Source organism: Passer domesticus, chromosome 7 (genome assembly GCF_036417665.1).
Source record: "Passer domesticus isolate bPasDom1 chromosome 7, bPasDom1.hap1, whole genome shotgun sequence".
In the NCBI taxonomy this organism is placed as follows: Eukaryota; Metazoa; Chordata; class Aves; order Passeriformes; family Passeridae; genus Passer; species Passer domesticus.
This window is the reverse complement of record NC_087480.1, coordinates 53,739,254-53,755,014: the sequence shown is the minus strand read 5'-3', so window position 1 is coordinate 53,755,014 and position 15,761 is coordinate 53,739,254. Positions and strand designations below refer to the sequence as shown.

Below are 15,761 nucleotides of genomic sequence, written 5' to 3'. Positions count from 1 at the left end.
TGCAGGTGCAGGATAGGGGCGCTTTAGGAGAATCTCTTTTTTTGGGGGGGGTGGGAGAAAAATACTTGTTTTTTTAAATCTCTAAGGTTTGTATCTGAGAAGCAGGGCAGGGAGAAAGCGTCTTGTGGATAGGGAAAAAGAGGAAAGGTAACGTTGATTATTTACAAGAATAGAAAGCTGTTCGCAGGACTTGGGGGCATGAGCAGGGCGAGGGGAAGGAGAAAACCATTTCCCCACAGCCGCTTCTAAACGCACGGCTGGGATAGGATGGCACACGGCGCGGGGCGGGAGGGACGCGATGGATGCAGCGTGCCGCTCCAATCTGGGTTTTTGGGGGGCTAGGGGGTGCATCGAGCATCCCCATCCTCCGGCCGCCGTGCCCAGAGGGCGGCACTGTGACACCAGGCACGGGCGGCCCCACAGAGCCCCGGGCTGGCCCCGCAGCCCACCGCAGCCGGGCGCTGCCGGCCGGGGGGCGGCGGGAGCCGGGCCGTGTTGCTGGGGAGAAGGGCTGTGATGAAATCGCTATATTAAGCACCATGACCTCATCGCTTCCCGCGCACCGGGAGCCGAGTCCCGCCGGGCGGGGAAGGAGGGATGCAGGAGAGGAGAGCGCCCAGGGATGCTCCTTCCCCACTGCCCGAAGAGGGCTGCGCTCCCCGCGGAGGTGATGGGGGCTGGGGGCACCCCACCGCCCCACTCTTCTCCTCAGCTGTGGGCTAAGCAAGCCCGGAGCAGCGGGTGATCATCCTGTACCCCGGGCCAGGTTTACTGGCTGAGATCTGGAGGAGGTGCAGGCATCTGAGAGCAATCCCCTGGACTGCCCTGGCACTGGTGCCTGGGCTGGGCATGGGCAGCAATACCAGCACAAGAAGGATGTTTTGTTTTCCAAGCACACAGTAGTTATGGGTCCTCCATTCTTCCCATGCAGCTGGTGCAGCATCCCAGGCAGGTCCAGGGCTCCCCGCAGAGCAGCACCACTGCAGTTACTGCCAAAATCCTGCTCAGCCTTAGGAGATCCTCCCAGCCCAGGGCAAACCCCACTGGCTTGGCTAGAGCTTTGGGCACTTGGTGTGCCTGTTCGGGTCTGTCCGTCTCCCACAGCAGGACCCAGCACTGGTCAGAGAAATGCCATTGTGGTTTTCAAAACATTTGAAAGCTCTTAAAAATCACCAGCAGCCCTGGGAGGCTTGATACGCCCAATCCCACGCCTCCTCTGGGAGTGAAATCTTTAATTGGGCACCGCAGGGGGCTGCCCCTTGTGCTCAGCAACACTGAGCTGGGCAAAGTCAGAGCTCCCCAGAGCTGGAGGGGGAAGGACAAGTCTCACACTTATTAGCTCTCAGCTAAAGGGGCTGATGCTCAGCCATGCCAGAAGGATGCTCTGCAACAGGATGGGAATGACGTTCCTGCCCGAGTCAAGCATCCCAGCAGAGGCCAAGCTTGGCAGCCTGCTCCTATTGCAACCTCCTGCAGAGCACAGACCCAGTGGTGCTTCCCCAGGACCCTGCTGGAGCCCAGACCAGGCTGGGGAGGGCAGGAGAGCATCTCTGCTTTGTGTCCCACACAAGCCCTCTCATTGCATTCAGTGGAGTAGAGCAGCCCTGCCGGAATATTGGAGTTTGCTTGCCCTGTGTGGGAGAAGACAGAGTCACATTTCCCCTAATCCCGTGCTTGTGGTTTGCCCCTCCAGCCTGCCTGCAAAGGACAAGCTTCATCCTGGGGAATGGGGAGAAATCAGAGCCAGGGTTGGTGGCCCCTGGAACCAAACCACATACACACTGGGGGTTTCAGCTTCCCTGTGAATACCCGAATCCCACTGGTGTTTGGCAGTGTGGCAGGAAAACTGCTGGAGAGTGCAAGGAAAGAGGAGCAAGGGCTGGAAAAGTTCAGATGTTGGTTTTCTAACCCACATATCTCAATGTGTTGGAGAACTCAGCTTGTTTTCTGCACTGAAAAAGCATCTGAATTTTCAGTGGGAAGAAAGAGGAGGACCTTGGGAGACAAGGAGCTGTGCAAGTCAGCTCCTGGCTGTCCCTAGGAGCCCATGGGCACTGTGTTCTCAGGGCTGGCAGAGCAGGCACCGATCTGAGTTGTGCTGATTGAACCCTTTCCCCATCCCTGGCCCTTTTACAGCCCTTACCATGGGGGATCTTACCTGTGGGCAGTCCCTGAGCTGATCACCAGCCAGGTTTGGGATGAAGATTTCCCATCTTCATGGCAGCATTGGACAGAGTGGCTCCTCATGGCTCGAGTCTGAGCTGAGCCTGTCCCCATCCTGGCACTGGTGACATTCTGGAGGTGGGTGGCATCTGATTGCTGTCTAGATCCTGTGCACCAAAATTGGTATTTCCATGATGGATGGTGCAAGAACAATTAAGAGAGGCGAGGGGAGCATGCAGCGTCACTGAACATGAGAATCAGTCACATGGTGGAACCAAAAAGGGACTTAAAGAAAAGCTGCAGCCTCACAGGGGGCTGGGGGGAGCTCACCAAAGGCTGGGAGGTGATCAGCCAGCCAGGAGCCCTGCTGCAGTGTCAGGGAAAGAGCCTGGGCTGAAAAACAGGAATAAAACAGAGTTTCACCTGCTGCCCCCAACACTCCCTGCAGTGCCTGGATGGGAGCTGCTTCACGCCCTGGGTTATTTCTGTGGTGTGGGGCCACACACTGACCCCAAGAGTTTCCAGGAGCACTCCTGCTGTCCCCTGTATGCAGCTCAGGGGCTGTTTGGGGCACGGGGAAGGGACAAATCACCTGCTAAGTCCACAGTGCCTGGGGACATGAGGTGTATGAGCCCCTTCAGTGCCCGGACCTGATGTCTTCTCCCCCCCCCCGGTCTTGCTCAGAGTTCTGTCCATGCTCCTCTCTGCCTGGGTCGTGGCAGGCAGCCTTCTCACTGCTGCTGCTGGAAACTTGGGACATTCTTTGGGTGGTAGCAGCAGAGCTGTGGGTGGGCTGGTGGGTGCTGGAGCCCTTCAGACCTGAGGGACCCGAGCTGGGGGAGGTTCGGCTTGGGAATGGCTGCAAAGTCCTGTGTGTAATGTCCGGGCAGTGCTTTGCCACCGCTGAGCAGGGAAGGTCTGCATCCTTATCCCTCCTCCCTGGAGGGGGACACTGCACACAGGGGTCCCTGGGTGCTCCCTATGGCTCAGGCGGGACTGAACCGTTCCGGGATGGCTGCGAAGCTCTGAAACCTCCCCCTCTCTTTGGAAAACCCCCGCTCTGCTCGGCGCTCTGCAGTCCAGCCGCCGACGTAAACACTGCGACCCTTCCCCAGATACAAGCGCAGCAATGGGAAGAGGCTCCGCTGTTGTCAGGGCCAGGCGGGAGCGGCTGCGGCTCGGCTGCCGGGGCGAGGCGGCGGCGGAGCGGGCGGATTGGAGCCGGTGTCTCCGGGCGTGCCGCCGCCGTCCCTGCGTGTGCGCGGCCCGCGCCGAGCAGTCTGCCTGGAGACACGCTCACGTGCCGGCAACTAGGTCAGGTCTCGGTGGGGATTAGCGAGACACCGAGGGTCCCGGGGCTTCGCTGGGGCTGCCAGGAGCTGCTGCTAGGCAGAAAGGGTCGGGGAGTGAGCAGCGGCTTGGGGGGGCCTCACGCCGCTCCCCCCATCACCACGGTGTGGATGCACAGGGACGGAGCGCATCCCCATCCTCATCCCTGGGATGCCACAGGGGATCGGCGGCCCCCAAGGGCTCTGGTTTCCCCTGGCCAGGCTCATTCCACCAGGATGACTTTCCTCCCGAGCGTGAGGCGCCCCGGTGCCTGCGGCACTGCTTTTTATTTATACCTGCAGTGGAAATAAACCCCGTGTCGTCAGAGCCTGGCGAGAGGCATGAGCTCATCTCTTATATTTGGTGGTGATGAAAGAAGGGTAAATAAACGGCAGCAGCAGAGACATCCCTGCCAGACCCATCAGGGAGAACTGGGGGTGAGTTTTTGCCATCCCCTCCCATAGCTGCCGGGAAAACTGAGGAAGGGGATTGCCTTAGGGAAGGTGAGGTGGGGGAAGGCAGTCTCAAAGGGGATCCCAGTGCCCCTTCCCTGGCTGAGTGCAAGCCAAGGATACGGCGGGGTGAAGCCCAGCTGGGAGAGTGTTTGGAGCTGGCAGGAGCTCCTGTGCATGGGCAGGGGGTGTCCTGGCAGCTGCCAAGTGCCCAGCACAAGGTACAGCAGGCTGGCTGGGAGACGTTACAGTGATGCTGAGTCAAAGCTGGGAAATATTCCCTGATTTGGTGCGGTTTCCCAGTAGACCCTCACTGTGAGATGCCCGGGAGCTCAAGTGCCTGCTCAGCATCTGTGTGGATGGGAACGTACAGCCCACACAACTGGACAGCACAGACATCTTTCTAGCACCCAGTGACAACTAAAACTAAAAGGTCTGGAAGGGGTAGGGAAACTCCCAGGTCGGTATTTCAGTCAGCCCCAGAGTAGATTGGGTGCCCCTCTGTCACAGGGACCATGCACCTGAGAGCATCTCACTGCAGCACGCTCAGTGGCCAAGGTCCAGCTCAGCCTGGGAGCACTCCAGCACTCCTTGCTGGGAGAGGGGCCCTGGTTGCTGGGCAGGGTCTGCACCCTGTCACCCACGAGCTGCTCAGGGCTGTGGGAGCAGCGTCACCTGTGGCCACGTGCAGGGGACAGCTGGTGACCGGGACCGCTCAAGCCTCTCCTTCAAAACAGCCCCCACCTCCCCCACAAGCCCTCGAGGCCAAACATCCTCCTCGTTTACCGAAACTCGGGGCTTACTCACGCCTCCCCGGCCGGCTGCAGCTGCGGGAGAGGTCCTGGAGTTTCCTGCCCAGCCTGACTCAGCCCAAAGCTCCAGCACCTTTCTGCCTCCGCTGGGATGTGGGGTCTGAAGGTCTGGAATGCCATTGGGAGGAGGCTGGTAGTCCTTCCCTCTGGGCCAGTGGTCATGTCACATTCCCTGTTCCCAGTCCAACATTTATTCCTGCTTTTCACCCCTCCATGGGCAAGGCATGCTTGCTGCTGGTCCCCAGATGCTTGCTCTGCCTGGAGGTCAGCAAGCAGGTTCTCTGTTGGAGGGGGTTGGTATGAGGTCGAGGTTGGGGTTTTGGGGTGCTTTCCTTCTATTTATGGCAGGCAGATGGAATCCCTCCGTCATTCCTCCATCATTCCCTAGGGGAAAGGATGGGAACATCTGGAGAGCAGCAGGAGAGCATTGACTCATCCTGCAGCTTCATTAACTTCTTATAGCTGGTTATCATTTCCCTCAGATAAGAAGAGAGCAGCATCCGTGGGGTCAGGCCGGTGGTAATTGTCTGGGAAGGCTCCGGGGTTAACCCTTCCCCAGCTGCGCCTCCCCGAGCTGCCGGGGCACAGCTGGTGCTGGGGAACTGCTCGGAGCATCCCCCGTTGTGCTCTCAGCCTGATGGGGAGCCCAGCTCACCAGGGCAGCTTCTGGGGCAGGCGGAGAACTGCTCCCGGGGCAGGAGGATGCCACTGCATTTCCAGGAGGATGGGGACAACAGGCTAATGGCTACTTCTAGTCAGTGCCACGGAGAATGGTGCCGGCAGCAATCAGTCTCTGTCAGCACGGTGTGAATCCCCCCGGTCTCCCCATCACGCCTCTCTCTGGGTGTAAAGATGTTTTTGAATCTCGCTTTGAAACCGGCTGAGCCTTCCCTTTGAACACCCCCCCAGGCTCATGCCTAACGAGGCAAACAAGCTAATTAGGCCACGGTGGAGCCCGGGGCTGATCGCCTGGGGCCAGCGCCCGGCAGCGGCCCCTTCCCTGCGCAGGAACAGCTTGTGGCTGCTCTCCTCAATCCGTGCCAGCATCCTTAAGGCGAGTGACAGGCCCCTGCAGAAACCCTGGTGGCGGGTGGGAAGAGCTTTGGGGTTTGCTCGGTGCATTCCAGTGATGGGAAAAGCTCTCTGCAGTGCAATGAGACCCTGGGACCCCCCAGCAGCATCCCTGGGTTTTAGCCATGCGCTGTGACTATTCAGCCAAAAACAGGTGTTGGAGCATCTTGTGGGATCCCTGACCCCACTCTCCTCCACCTGCCCAGCTCGAGACAACCTGCCAGCTCACAGCTCCAGGGCAAGTGCTACCAAAAACGGGGAACTGACTGTCATGCCCCCACAATTCCTGGCAGAAACAACCCTTCTGGCCAGCCAGGAAGGTCCAGAAGTGTGGCTGGGAGATGGGAGCATGAACACGGACCAGAATGGGGTCAGGGTGCAGCTGGCACAGCCCTGCCCACCTCGAGGATGCCAAGGGCAGAGCAGTCCATGGGATGATGCTGTGACTTCATGGGGTGCCAGAAGGGCAGCACCCCATTTGCCCTGGGTCACATTTGGCCACGCTGGATGGCTGCCTACCCCAGCGTGGTGGCATCTGTCCCGGCTGTCCCCAGGCTGCCCCGGGCTGCCGGGTGCTTGCTCCTGACAATGAGGTAGCGTCTCCAATGGCTGGGTTAAAGGCTTCCCTTCAGGCATTGGCCAATCTGTTTTCTCTCCGTCTGGGAGCCAAATGGAAGGCACTGGCCATAAGGGACCCACTGCAGCTTGGTGTTCCCACGCAGGCAGGCAGGCTCCCAGGCTGCCTGCTGCACAGCAGGGACACTCCAACGAGAGGAGATCAAGGTCAAGGTGCTCAAAACCAGCTCTTCCCAGCTGTTCCCCATCCCAGCCCTGCTGGATGTGTGCCTCTAAAGCCTTGTCCTAGGAAAGAGGGTTTCTCCCCTTTTCTGGGTTTATTGCCCCAGAAGGAAGCACAGCTGGAGTGGTTGGAGACTCACAACATTTTCTGCTGGAAGATGCTGGGCTGGGAGATGGAGCATCTCCCAAAATGGCTCCAATTTCAGTGAAGCTGCATCGGGGTAAAGACCAGTGAGCAGAGTGGAAGTGGGCTCAGAGCAGGGCAAGCCCACATTCTTCTCTGTCATTTCAGGCCATTTTGGGCCTGACACAGCATCTTTAGGAAAATTACAGATTTTATTTTCTTTTTTTTTAATTAACCATTACAAACCATCTCAAATATGTTCATTTTTTAAATTATTCCCAACCTCCCGTACCCCTCACCCTCCAAATTCTCCAAGAAGAAGAATTTCAAAACATTACATTTGGGTCCAGTTTGAACCAAAGCCAGATTTTGAAACCTTCAGATCTTTGCAAAAGGCACCATCACCCTCCAGACAGCCACCACCCAGCCCAGCCAGGATGGGAGACCTCCAAGACAAACACATGAGGCAATACCAAAGGATGCTGAAAGGCTTCTTCCCCCTGGACCATGGTGAAGCAATGTCCCTGTGCTGGCCTGGCCATGGGGCTCAGACAGACACATGCCACCCTCTGACTCCTGACAGGCCATGGGACATTTCTGCTCCCAGCACTGCCTCTCTCCTGAGCCCAGGACCCCTGAGCCCCTGAGCCCAGGCCGTGTGGCCTCCTGTGTGCTTTCCCCCATTCCTGCAGCATCCTTCACCACCTCCCCAGGGCAGCCACCTTTCAGGGCTGGGAGAAGTGATGCCAACTGGGGCACATTCACAGCATTTTGGGATTACTGGGGGTCACATGGGCCTTTAGCAACTTGAATTGCCTGGGAACCATAACCCCATTCCATGGATGCATTCTCCAAGCAGTTTCTGCTGGACTGGGGTTGGCACATGGCACCTGGCCCTGGAAACTGGAAGGTTCCTGGGGCAGTTGCTCAGCTCTTCCCATGGGTCCCATCCTGCAGTGGGACCCCAGTGGAATGGTGAGACTCCCTATCCCATGTACTGGATGTGCAGTTTACTCAGAGCAGAGATGCTGCCTCGTGCTCTCCTTGGGCACGTGGAACTCAGGGTCAGTGGAAATTGGGACAAGAATATTTTCTGGGGGAGTGGTGGCAGTGAAGTCATGCACTGCCCCACTGGGGAGATGGGGGCATGGGCACAGAAATCAGCCCCCATGTCTGCAGGAAGGCCCACAGGGGTGAAGAGCTCTGAGCTCTGTGCCAGAGGGAAGAACCATGGGCTCAGAGTTCCCTCTGTCTGTCCCTCCAGATGCCTCAGCTGTGGACATGGACCTGTACGAGGCCCAGACACTGGCAGATGCCCTGAAGTGGTACCTCCAGGAGCTCCCCACACCCCTCATCCCTCCAGCTCTCTACAGTGACTTAGTCCACATGGCTCAAGGTAAGCACACATGGGCTCCCCCCACACCTGGGACCTCTGTGGGGCTGGAGAAACTTTGGGAAGCCCCTAGAAAGGCTTCCCAGCATCTCCAGGGTGGCTCTGACCCCACCCCCTGCCCAGTGCTGCACTAAGGGCAGATTCTAAGGGCCATTGGGAACATCTCCTGTGCTGGAGCAGCACGGCAGCATTTGGGAGATCCTCTGGGAAAGAAGGGAGATCCAGGGGCCTGCTTTGCCCCCACCACAGCGTGGTCTTCTCCCTCTGCAGTGCCTGGAGGAGGAGGTGCTGCCTGCCAGGACAGGCAGCTGCCAAGGCTGGGTGATGCTGGCCCCAGAAGAAAGCGTTATTATAATATTTTGGCTCTGCTGCCTGGGAATTTTTCCTGTAATCTCATTAACTCCTGGCTTTATATAGGCACAAAAAATTCCCAGCTTTTTCAGCTTAGTGCCATTAGGAAGTGGCTTTAGATCCCTGCAAGATTTTGAGGCTCTGTGCAAATGTATGAGACCATCAAGGTTTTGGTTTTGTTTGATTTCTTTTCAAATAAACAGAGCAGGGCTCATAGCCAGGTCAGCAGAGCCCATGGCTCATCCCAACAGTGAGGCCAGACCAAAACCCATCTCAAGTGAGTCCTCACAGAGCCACTCAACCCCTCCCAGCCTGAGGGCCCGTGGGCATCACCAGGCACACAGGAAACCCTTGCCCACTGTGTTTGACAGGACCTGAACCTCTTGCTGCTCGTGAAACCAGGATTTCTTCCCCTTCCACAGCAGGTTTCATCTCACTGCCAGTTGCTGCAGTACCCTCCATCCCTGAGCATCACCTCCCCCTCCTAAGCCAGATTAGTGCTTGGGCAGATCATATTCTTGGCTGCCTTAAGAGGCACTAAAAGATCACCTGTGCCCTCACCAGTGTGGCCTTTTCCTACCATGTCCTGATGGGAAAAGGCCACGGGCTCTTTGTGGCCTCCAGTGAGGCAGAAGGGACACAGAGAAGGTGAGGGATAACTCACACACCATCCTCCCTGCCCTGTGCTGAGACACAGAGCCAGAAGAAATACCCCTGGGGCTGGTGGCACAGAGAAGCTGCCTTCCCCTCACCCGTCAGAGGAGAAATCAAAGGCTGCCTCCCTTCCAAGGATAAAAACGCAATTAGGAAGCAATTAGCTGGGTTGCCTCGTTAAGCAACTTCAAAGGGAAGCGCCTTTCCCTGCAGCCTGTGCTGCAGCGGGCTCTGCTCCTGGCACAACAGGAGCAGGAGGAGGAGGGGGCAGAACGGTGGAGAAACCAATGGGAAGAGGATTTCTCTGGGGCTTAAAAAAAAAAATTAAAATATAAGTCTTTGAGGAGATGGTGCTGGGTTTTGGCAGCCTGCCCTGCAAGGCTCCTCTGCCCTGCTTGAGGCTGAGAGCTGGGAAAGCAGCAAGATGACCACCTTCAAAAGGAAGGGAAAAACATCCTCAAATTCCCCTTTGGCTGTGAGCCTTCTCCTGCAGGATCCTCTAGGTGCAAAAAGGTGCAAAAAAAGCAGGAATTGCAGCAGGGGAGGCCTTGGAGCAAAGCTAAACATCCCTCAGGAGCAGTTTCTTGGATACAAGGGCTCACCAACACCCCATTGCCAACACGGCTGGGTGGCAGACCCTCTTTGGAGGGGATCCCAGACCCCTGCCCCTCCGGCTCTGGTGCACCCTGGCTCCAAGGATGGATGTCGGGAGCTGGCTGGGCATTGGCCAAGCCCCAGTCCTGGTGCAAAGAGCCGCGGGGAGCTGAGTCAGCCCCCGGCCAGCCGGGCTTTGGAGACGGCTGAGAGCAGCCCAGCCCTGGGGACGTCTCTGTCCCCAGCAGATAAAAGGGCTGGGACAAGGCAGGAATGGAGGATGGCTGGAGAGCGGCTGTTTCCTGTGCCTGGGGCAGCATCGCACTCCCAGGGCGCTGAGCTCACAGCTCACAAGACCAGGGAGCCCCAGCCAAAGCTGCCAGAGGGCACCGGGGACATGGTGGGAATTTGTGGGCTGTGGGCTGCTCAGGGCACCCGTGACAGTGGTTTTGGCAGCACCTCTGTGATGTGCAATGCCATTAAGTGCCTGATTTTATCCATATGGGCAATTCCAGTATCACTGGAAGCAGCTGCACCTCAGTCAGCTCTCCCTGTGCTGTGTTTCATGGGGAGTGAGACAGTGATCCAGGGGGCTGCAGGAGCCTCACTGCAGCCCCACCTGCAGCCCAAGTGCACATTACTTTTTCTTCCTAAAAACCCTTTTCCCTCCCAGCTCACTGTTTCTGCAGGGGAGACCGAAGCCTCTAAAATCAGGAGATCTTCAAGCTGGTGCCCATTTTCCCACCTCTGCCTTTACTATGGCTTTGCTGTGCACCATGGAATGTTCTCCCTTTGAGCAGCAGTGAGGGATTTTGAGGTGCAGCCCCTACCAGGTGGGCAGTTCAGCCCTCTGAGCTCCCTCCCTGGATGTGCTGACAGGGGGAATGTTCTAAAGGCACCTGACAACTTGGTGTGAGGCAGGCAAACCTCAGAAAGTGGCCAAGACCCTGAAGAAATCATCTCTGCAGATCCTGGCATATCCACAAGTTCCATGGCCTGTCTGGGAAGGGATGGCCTGTAAAGAAATAGTGGTGGGAGAGGTTGAGGTCAGTTTTTTTTGGGTCTCTAGGAGTAGAGAACTACCACATGTCCTGTGTGCTGGTAGGTGCTGGTCTTCCATGAGGGGCATGGGGATGCCCCTGACCTCCCAAACTGACCTTTTTTTTTCCTGTGTCCCCTCTGCTACAGAGACCCCAAGCCTGGAGGAGTGTGGCCAGCGAGCCAGAGCCCTGCTGGCCCCCCCAGCCCTACCACAGCCACAGGCACTGCTCCTGCGCCAGCTCGCCCGCCACTTCTGTCACCTCTGCCAGGGCAGCCACCGCAGCCGGCCCTCGCCGCGGCTCCTCGGGGAGCTCTTCGGGGAGCTGCTGCTGCGCCCTGTGGCAGCCAGGTGAGGTCCCCTGCCATGCACGGGACAGGGAGGGTGACAGGAGGGTGCCCATGGACAGGCTGCTCCCAGCCAAGCTGGTTTTGCTGTATGCCAGCCCACCAGTGCCCCAGGCACAGGGCACTCTGAAGGGGGAGGCCAGATCTGGAAGCTGTCACTCCAGCTGTGGTGCTCAGACATCACGCCCATTCCCAAAGTGAGCAGGCACGATGCACACACGAGACTGGGACTGCCAGATTGCCTCAGTCCCACAGCAGACCCATTGGGGTAGCTGGCTGCTGTTCCAGGGAGCTGGGGGTCTCCAGGGCAGTGGAACTGCTGGTGTCCTCACACACCTCTCCTTCTCCTCTCAGCACCGAGGCAGGCCCTGAGCTCCGTGCAAGGATCCTCGAGTCCTTCATCATGGCCAGTGAGGTGGCAGAGCTGCCAGCAGCTCCTGGTAAGAGACGTCTGGCTGGTGGCGGTGGGGGACAGTGGGTGTGGCATTCAGAGCAGTGACAGCAGCAAGTCATGTTTTCAGTGGCTGGTGCAGTGATGAGAAGGTGCTTCTGTCCCTGTGGCAGTGCCCAGGCCATGCTGGCTTCCTGCCCCACTTCCCTCTCTCCTTTCTCCTCACAGACAGTGATTTGGGGGCATTTCTTTGCAGCCCCTCAGAAGGTTTGCTGCTCTTTTCTGGCTTCATGTCTCTGTCATTGCTCTCTGGTCCCTGGGTTTGTGATGCAAACAGATTCTGTTCCCCAACCTTGGGGGCTTGGTATGAGCTGGGGGCTCTTGGTGGGGGGCTTGTGTGCAGCTTGTTTTGGAGAGCAGGGATCTGGATATAATCTGGGAGGAAAGAAATAGCAGCATGACCATAAAATGGCAGGATGGTACTTGCTACAGGATCCAATCAGGGTTTATGATTTTTGACTCGCATTTAGTCCCCACGTGTGCAGAATCACGCTGCATCCACTGCTGCTTCCCCACAGAGCATCCCCAGGGTGGGGATGAGGACAGGCACTTGCCCCCCACCTCTCCATGCATGGACAGCAGTGAGGAGAGTGGCTTTTTCTGCAGATGTTAACAAGCCTCACCCTCGGGGCTGCAGTCCTGTCCCTTTCATTGCCAGCACCAGTGTTTCTCTCCAGCACCTCCTCGCTCTTTTGCTCTGCTGGCCACATTCTCTTGATGTGTCCCTTTTGCTGGGTGGCAGCTTGTGATCCCATCAGTGTCCAAAACTGAAGCACACGCTCCCTGTGCCCTCTGCAGCACTCCAAGGATGGGAGGAAGCTGTCCATCCAAGTAGGGATGTACATGGGAGGGAGAGAGGGTGCTCAGGGAAGCACAAACCTCAAACCCAGAGGACCACAGAGACCCAGCCTTGGATCCCACCTCCAAGCTGTCACTGAGACCCATCTATTCCCCCACACTGAGCTGTCTGGATGCCTGAGAGGCACAATTGCTTCCAGCCCCCCTGCTTGGAGATATGTTGGCTCTGGCCCCAGTGAATCCTGTTGGTTTGTGATGTCTCTGGGTCCTTGTCACCACCCTGCCTCCCTGGGGGATGGCCGGGCCAGGCAGGATTACAGCTCTTAATATTCCTCATAAATCAGCCCTTTCAGACCTGTCATCTCATTTATTGCTCTCCCCCAAGCTCACACCCATGAGTTTGTCAGGATGCATCTGTCTCTTCCACCTGCTGATCCAGCTGATGGGCAGCTGCAGCCCAGCAGTCCCTGGGGTCACTGCTGCTGTCCCCAGACTTTGTAATGTCATCCATTGTCACCACCCCAAACTGAGGAGAGGGGTTGGGCAGGATCTTGAGGTCCTCATCCCCTGTCTGAGTCAAAATCTCCCCTGTGGTGATCCCACGAGTGTGGGGCAGGACACAGGACACCTGGACTCGCTGTGGGACTTCAGGCAAGTCCTGCCACCTCCCCTCTCTTTGTACCTAAAAGTGAGGATATTATTACTTGGCTGTCATCACATTAGGATGTTGGGAAGCTTAATTAAATGCCTGCAAAGCGATTTTGAGAGCTGTGGATGAAAGGGGCTATATATAAAGTGCAAAGAATTATTATTAGCAGTGCGGTCCAGGTCCTGCTCCTGCTCCCATCAGCCTGGCCCCACTCCCCTGCATCCCGGCACCGGGATTATTTCTGTGTGTGTGGAGTTGTGGTTTTATAATTATACATGTAAAATAGCTATAAATACCCTGCAATAACACGGCGGGTGTGTGCGCATAGCACAGGAATAGGAGTCGGTAGCTGACATAAGGAAACCGTGGTGTGACCTCATTCTGACTCATGTAAATATACCTCATGTGAGGGGGCAGCTGGGGGGCTTGGGGCTGCAGGGACAGTGGCCTCCTTGGCAGGGAGAGGTTTGGGGAGAGATCTGAAGCTCTCTGCTGATTCCAGGGAGGCTCCTGCAGGGCCAGGATCCTTCCTCTCCTGTGCGTCCTGGGACTGATAGGGGAGTTTTTGAGTCTTGGATGTCAAAATCTTAAAGAATAAAAATGTAAATTGTGGAATTTGGCTCCTGGAGGGGCTTCTCTGGGTGAACTTGCTGTTGTTGGGTTTGCAGTGTCCCTTCCTCCAGGCACTGCCCCTGAGGTCTCTTTAGCTGCCCGTTTTATGAGCTGCAAAGGAGAAAATGGGTTTGTGATGGCTCCAGAAAGCTATTCCTAGGATGCAGCTTTGGGATCATGCTGGAGGCTCTGGTTTGCATAGGGCAATGCCACAGATCCGTAGGGAAGCTGCCATGGAGCCTGGGGGCAAGTGACTGCATTCAGGCCACCTCACCGTGCTCTCCAGTGAGTCCCCAGCACTGGGCAGACACTCCAGGGGGACATTCCTCAGCCCCACAGGGGCCCAGGGGGGCATACAGAGCTCACAGCAGGATCCCAGTGTCTGGGAATGACTGTTTCCCGAGCAGGGTGAGGGGGCAGGGGAAGGCAAAGGGAAGGAGTGATGCAAATACCAGCTCAGCTGAAGGAAGATGACTTCATCTCCTTTTCCTCTCCTGGTGCTATTTATAGTCACTTTAATTTACTCCCCTTTGCTTTATTATCTCTCCAACAAGCCGTTAGCCCTCAGACTGCAGGATGCCTTTACTCACCATGCAGCCAAAAGTTCTGAAAAAAAAACCCTCAACCCACCACCAAAAAAACCCAAAAGCGGGGGCAGGAGGCAGAGCAAGGTGGCAGAGTGCTTGGGCAGGAGCATCGCTGTCTGTGACGTAGCTTTCTGGAAAAAACGAGAGGACTTTTGGCTCCTTTGGAGAAAGGAGTGAGAACTGGGCAAGGAAGATGTTCCCTACCTCCTACAGAGCAGTGGCTGGAGGGATCAGGACCCGTGGTGCCAGGGTCCCCTCCTCACCCTAGGACAGGGGCCACTGTTTTGCTGGACCCTGCTGAGGCAGACACCCCAGGACCCCCAGCCCTGCCCTGCTTCTCTTGGGGCAGTGCTATCATGCCAGGATATGGGGATCAGCACCACCCCAGGTGCCTTGAAAACATCTTCCCAACAAGCAGGTTTGGCAGCCTTTGTGCCATGGGGAAACTCAGGAACAGCCTCCCTATGGAATCACCCTTCCAGTGGCTTCAGAATCCAGTCCCTGGGAAGGCTGGTGCCCAGGGGCCCAGCCCTGAGCTTAGCTCTGTGGCACCCCATCCCCAGTGCTCAGCAGTGCTGCAGTGGTGGCAGTGGTGGGTGACAATCCTGTGAACATCCTGTGATGTGACACTCTGGGCACTTCCCAGCCCAGGCCCCAGCAGGCACCTCTGGGACAGCATCAATGCTGAGCAGGACTGCCGTGTTAAGCCAAATTAAAAGGATCTGGCTTTGAAGTTTTTAATTAACTTTTTCCCTGTTTGCTTTCTTCTGGATCCAAGGGAAAAGCCCAGCCTCCCCACTCTCCCCAGCTGATGTGGCACGGGGGAGGTTGCAGACTCAGATGTGCAGGGGGTCAGGAGGGAGCAGGAGGCATTGGATGTAATCCAGCACAGAGGGTGCAGCTGGGGGCTGTGTCCAGGTGCTGCCCTGCCTCCCCAGGAGCATCCCTGCACAACCATGAGCATAACTGGCCTGCTACATCAGCCACAGGGAACCTCAAATTTGCATTACCCCTTGGTGTTTCATCCCCTCGGAGCTGCTGGTGTGGGTTAAAAATAGCCAGGAGAAAACCTAACCAAAACCCTGGGTGGAGAGCAGCATGAAGAAGCCATGGCTGAGTGGTCCCCTGTGCCAAAACACCTCATTCTGCCTCCCCAAATCTGCAAATAATACAGAGAAAACAAATTAACGCTGGGGAAGGGGAGGAAAAAGAGCCAGAGCCGAGCTAGCAACATGAGGTAGGGAAAGTGGCTAAAAATAACAGATCCCTGAAGGCATGGGGAGGAACATGACGGGGATCCACACTCCTGCCATCCCAAAAGGCAGCCTTGTGCCTTCCCAGCTGCTCTCATAACGCAGCCCTGCCCGGTGAATCCAGAGAGGGAAAAGCCTCTGGGAAGGGTGGCAGTGGGGAGGTGAGAGGTGCAGAGCTGTGCCATGGAGCCAGCAGCAATGCTCCCACCTGCAGCAGAGCATGGGGGTGCCCCAAGCACCCAGGGTGCCCAGCTGGGAGGGAGCTGCTGCCTGACCCACTTGCA

General features: G+C 57.1%; 1 protein-coding gene across 1 annotated transcript in view; it reads left to right on the top strand.

The window, feature by feature from the left end:
* Positions 1-15,761, top strand: part of PIK3R3 (phosphoinositide-3-kinase regulatory subunit 3) — a 77,803-nt gene that overhangs the window by 5,867 nt on the left and 56,175 nt on the right. Inside the window, exons 5-7 of the mRNA XM_064428755.1 lie at positions 8,014-8,145; positions 10,930-11,131; positions 11,482-11,567. Of these exons, the coding sequence (XP_064284825.1) occupies positions 8,014-8,145; positions 10,930-11,131; positions 11,482-11,567 (420 nt within the window). The remainder of the gene's footprint in view (positions 1-8,013; positions 8,146-10,929; positions 11,132-11,481; positions 11,568-15,761) is intronic.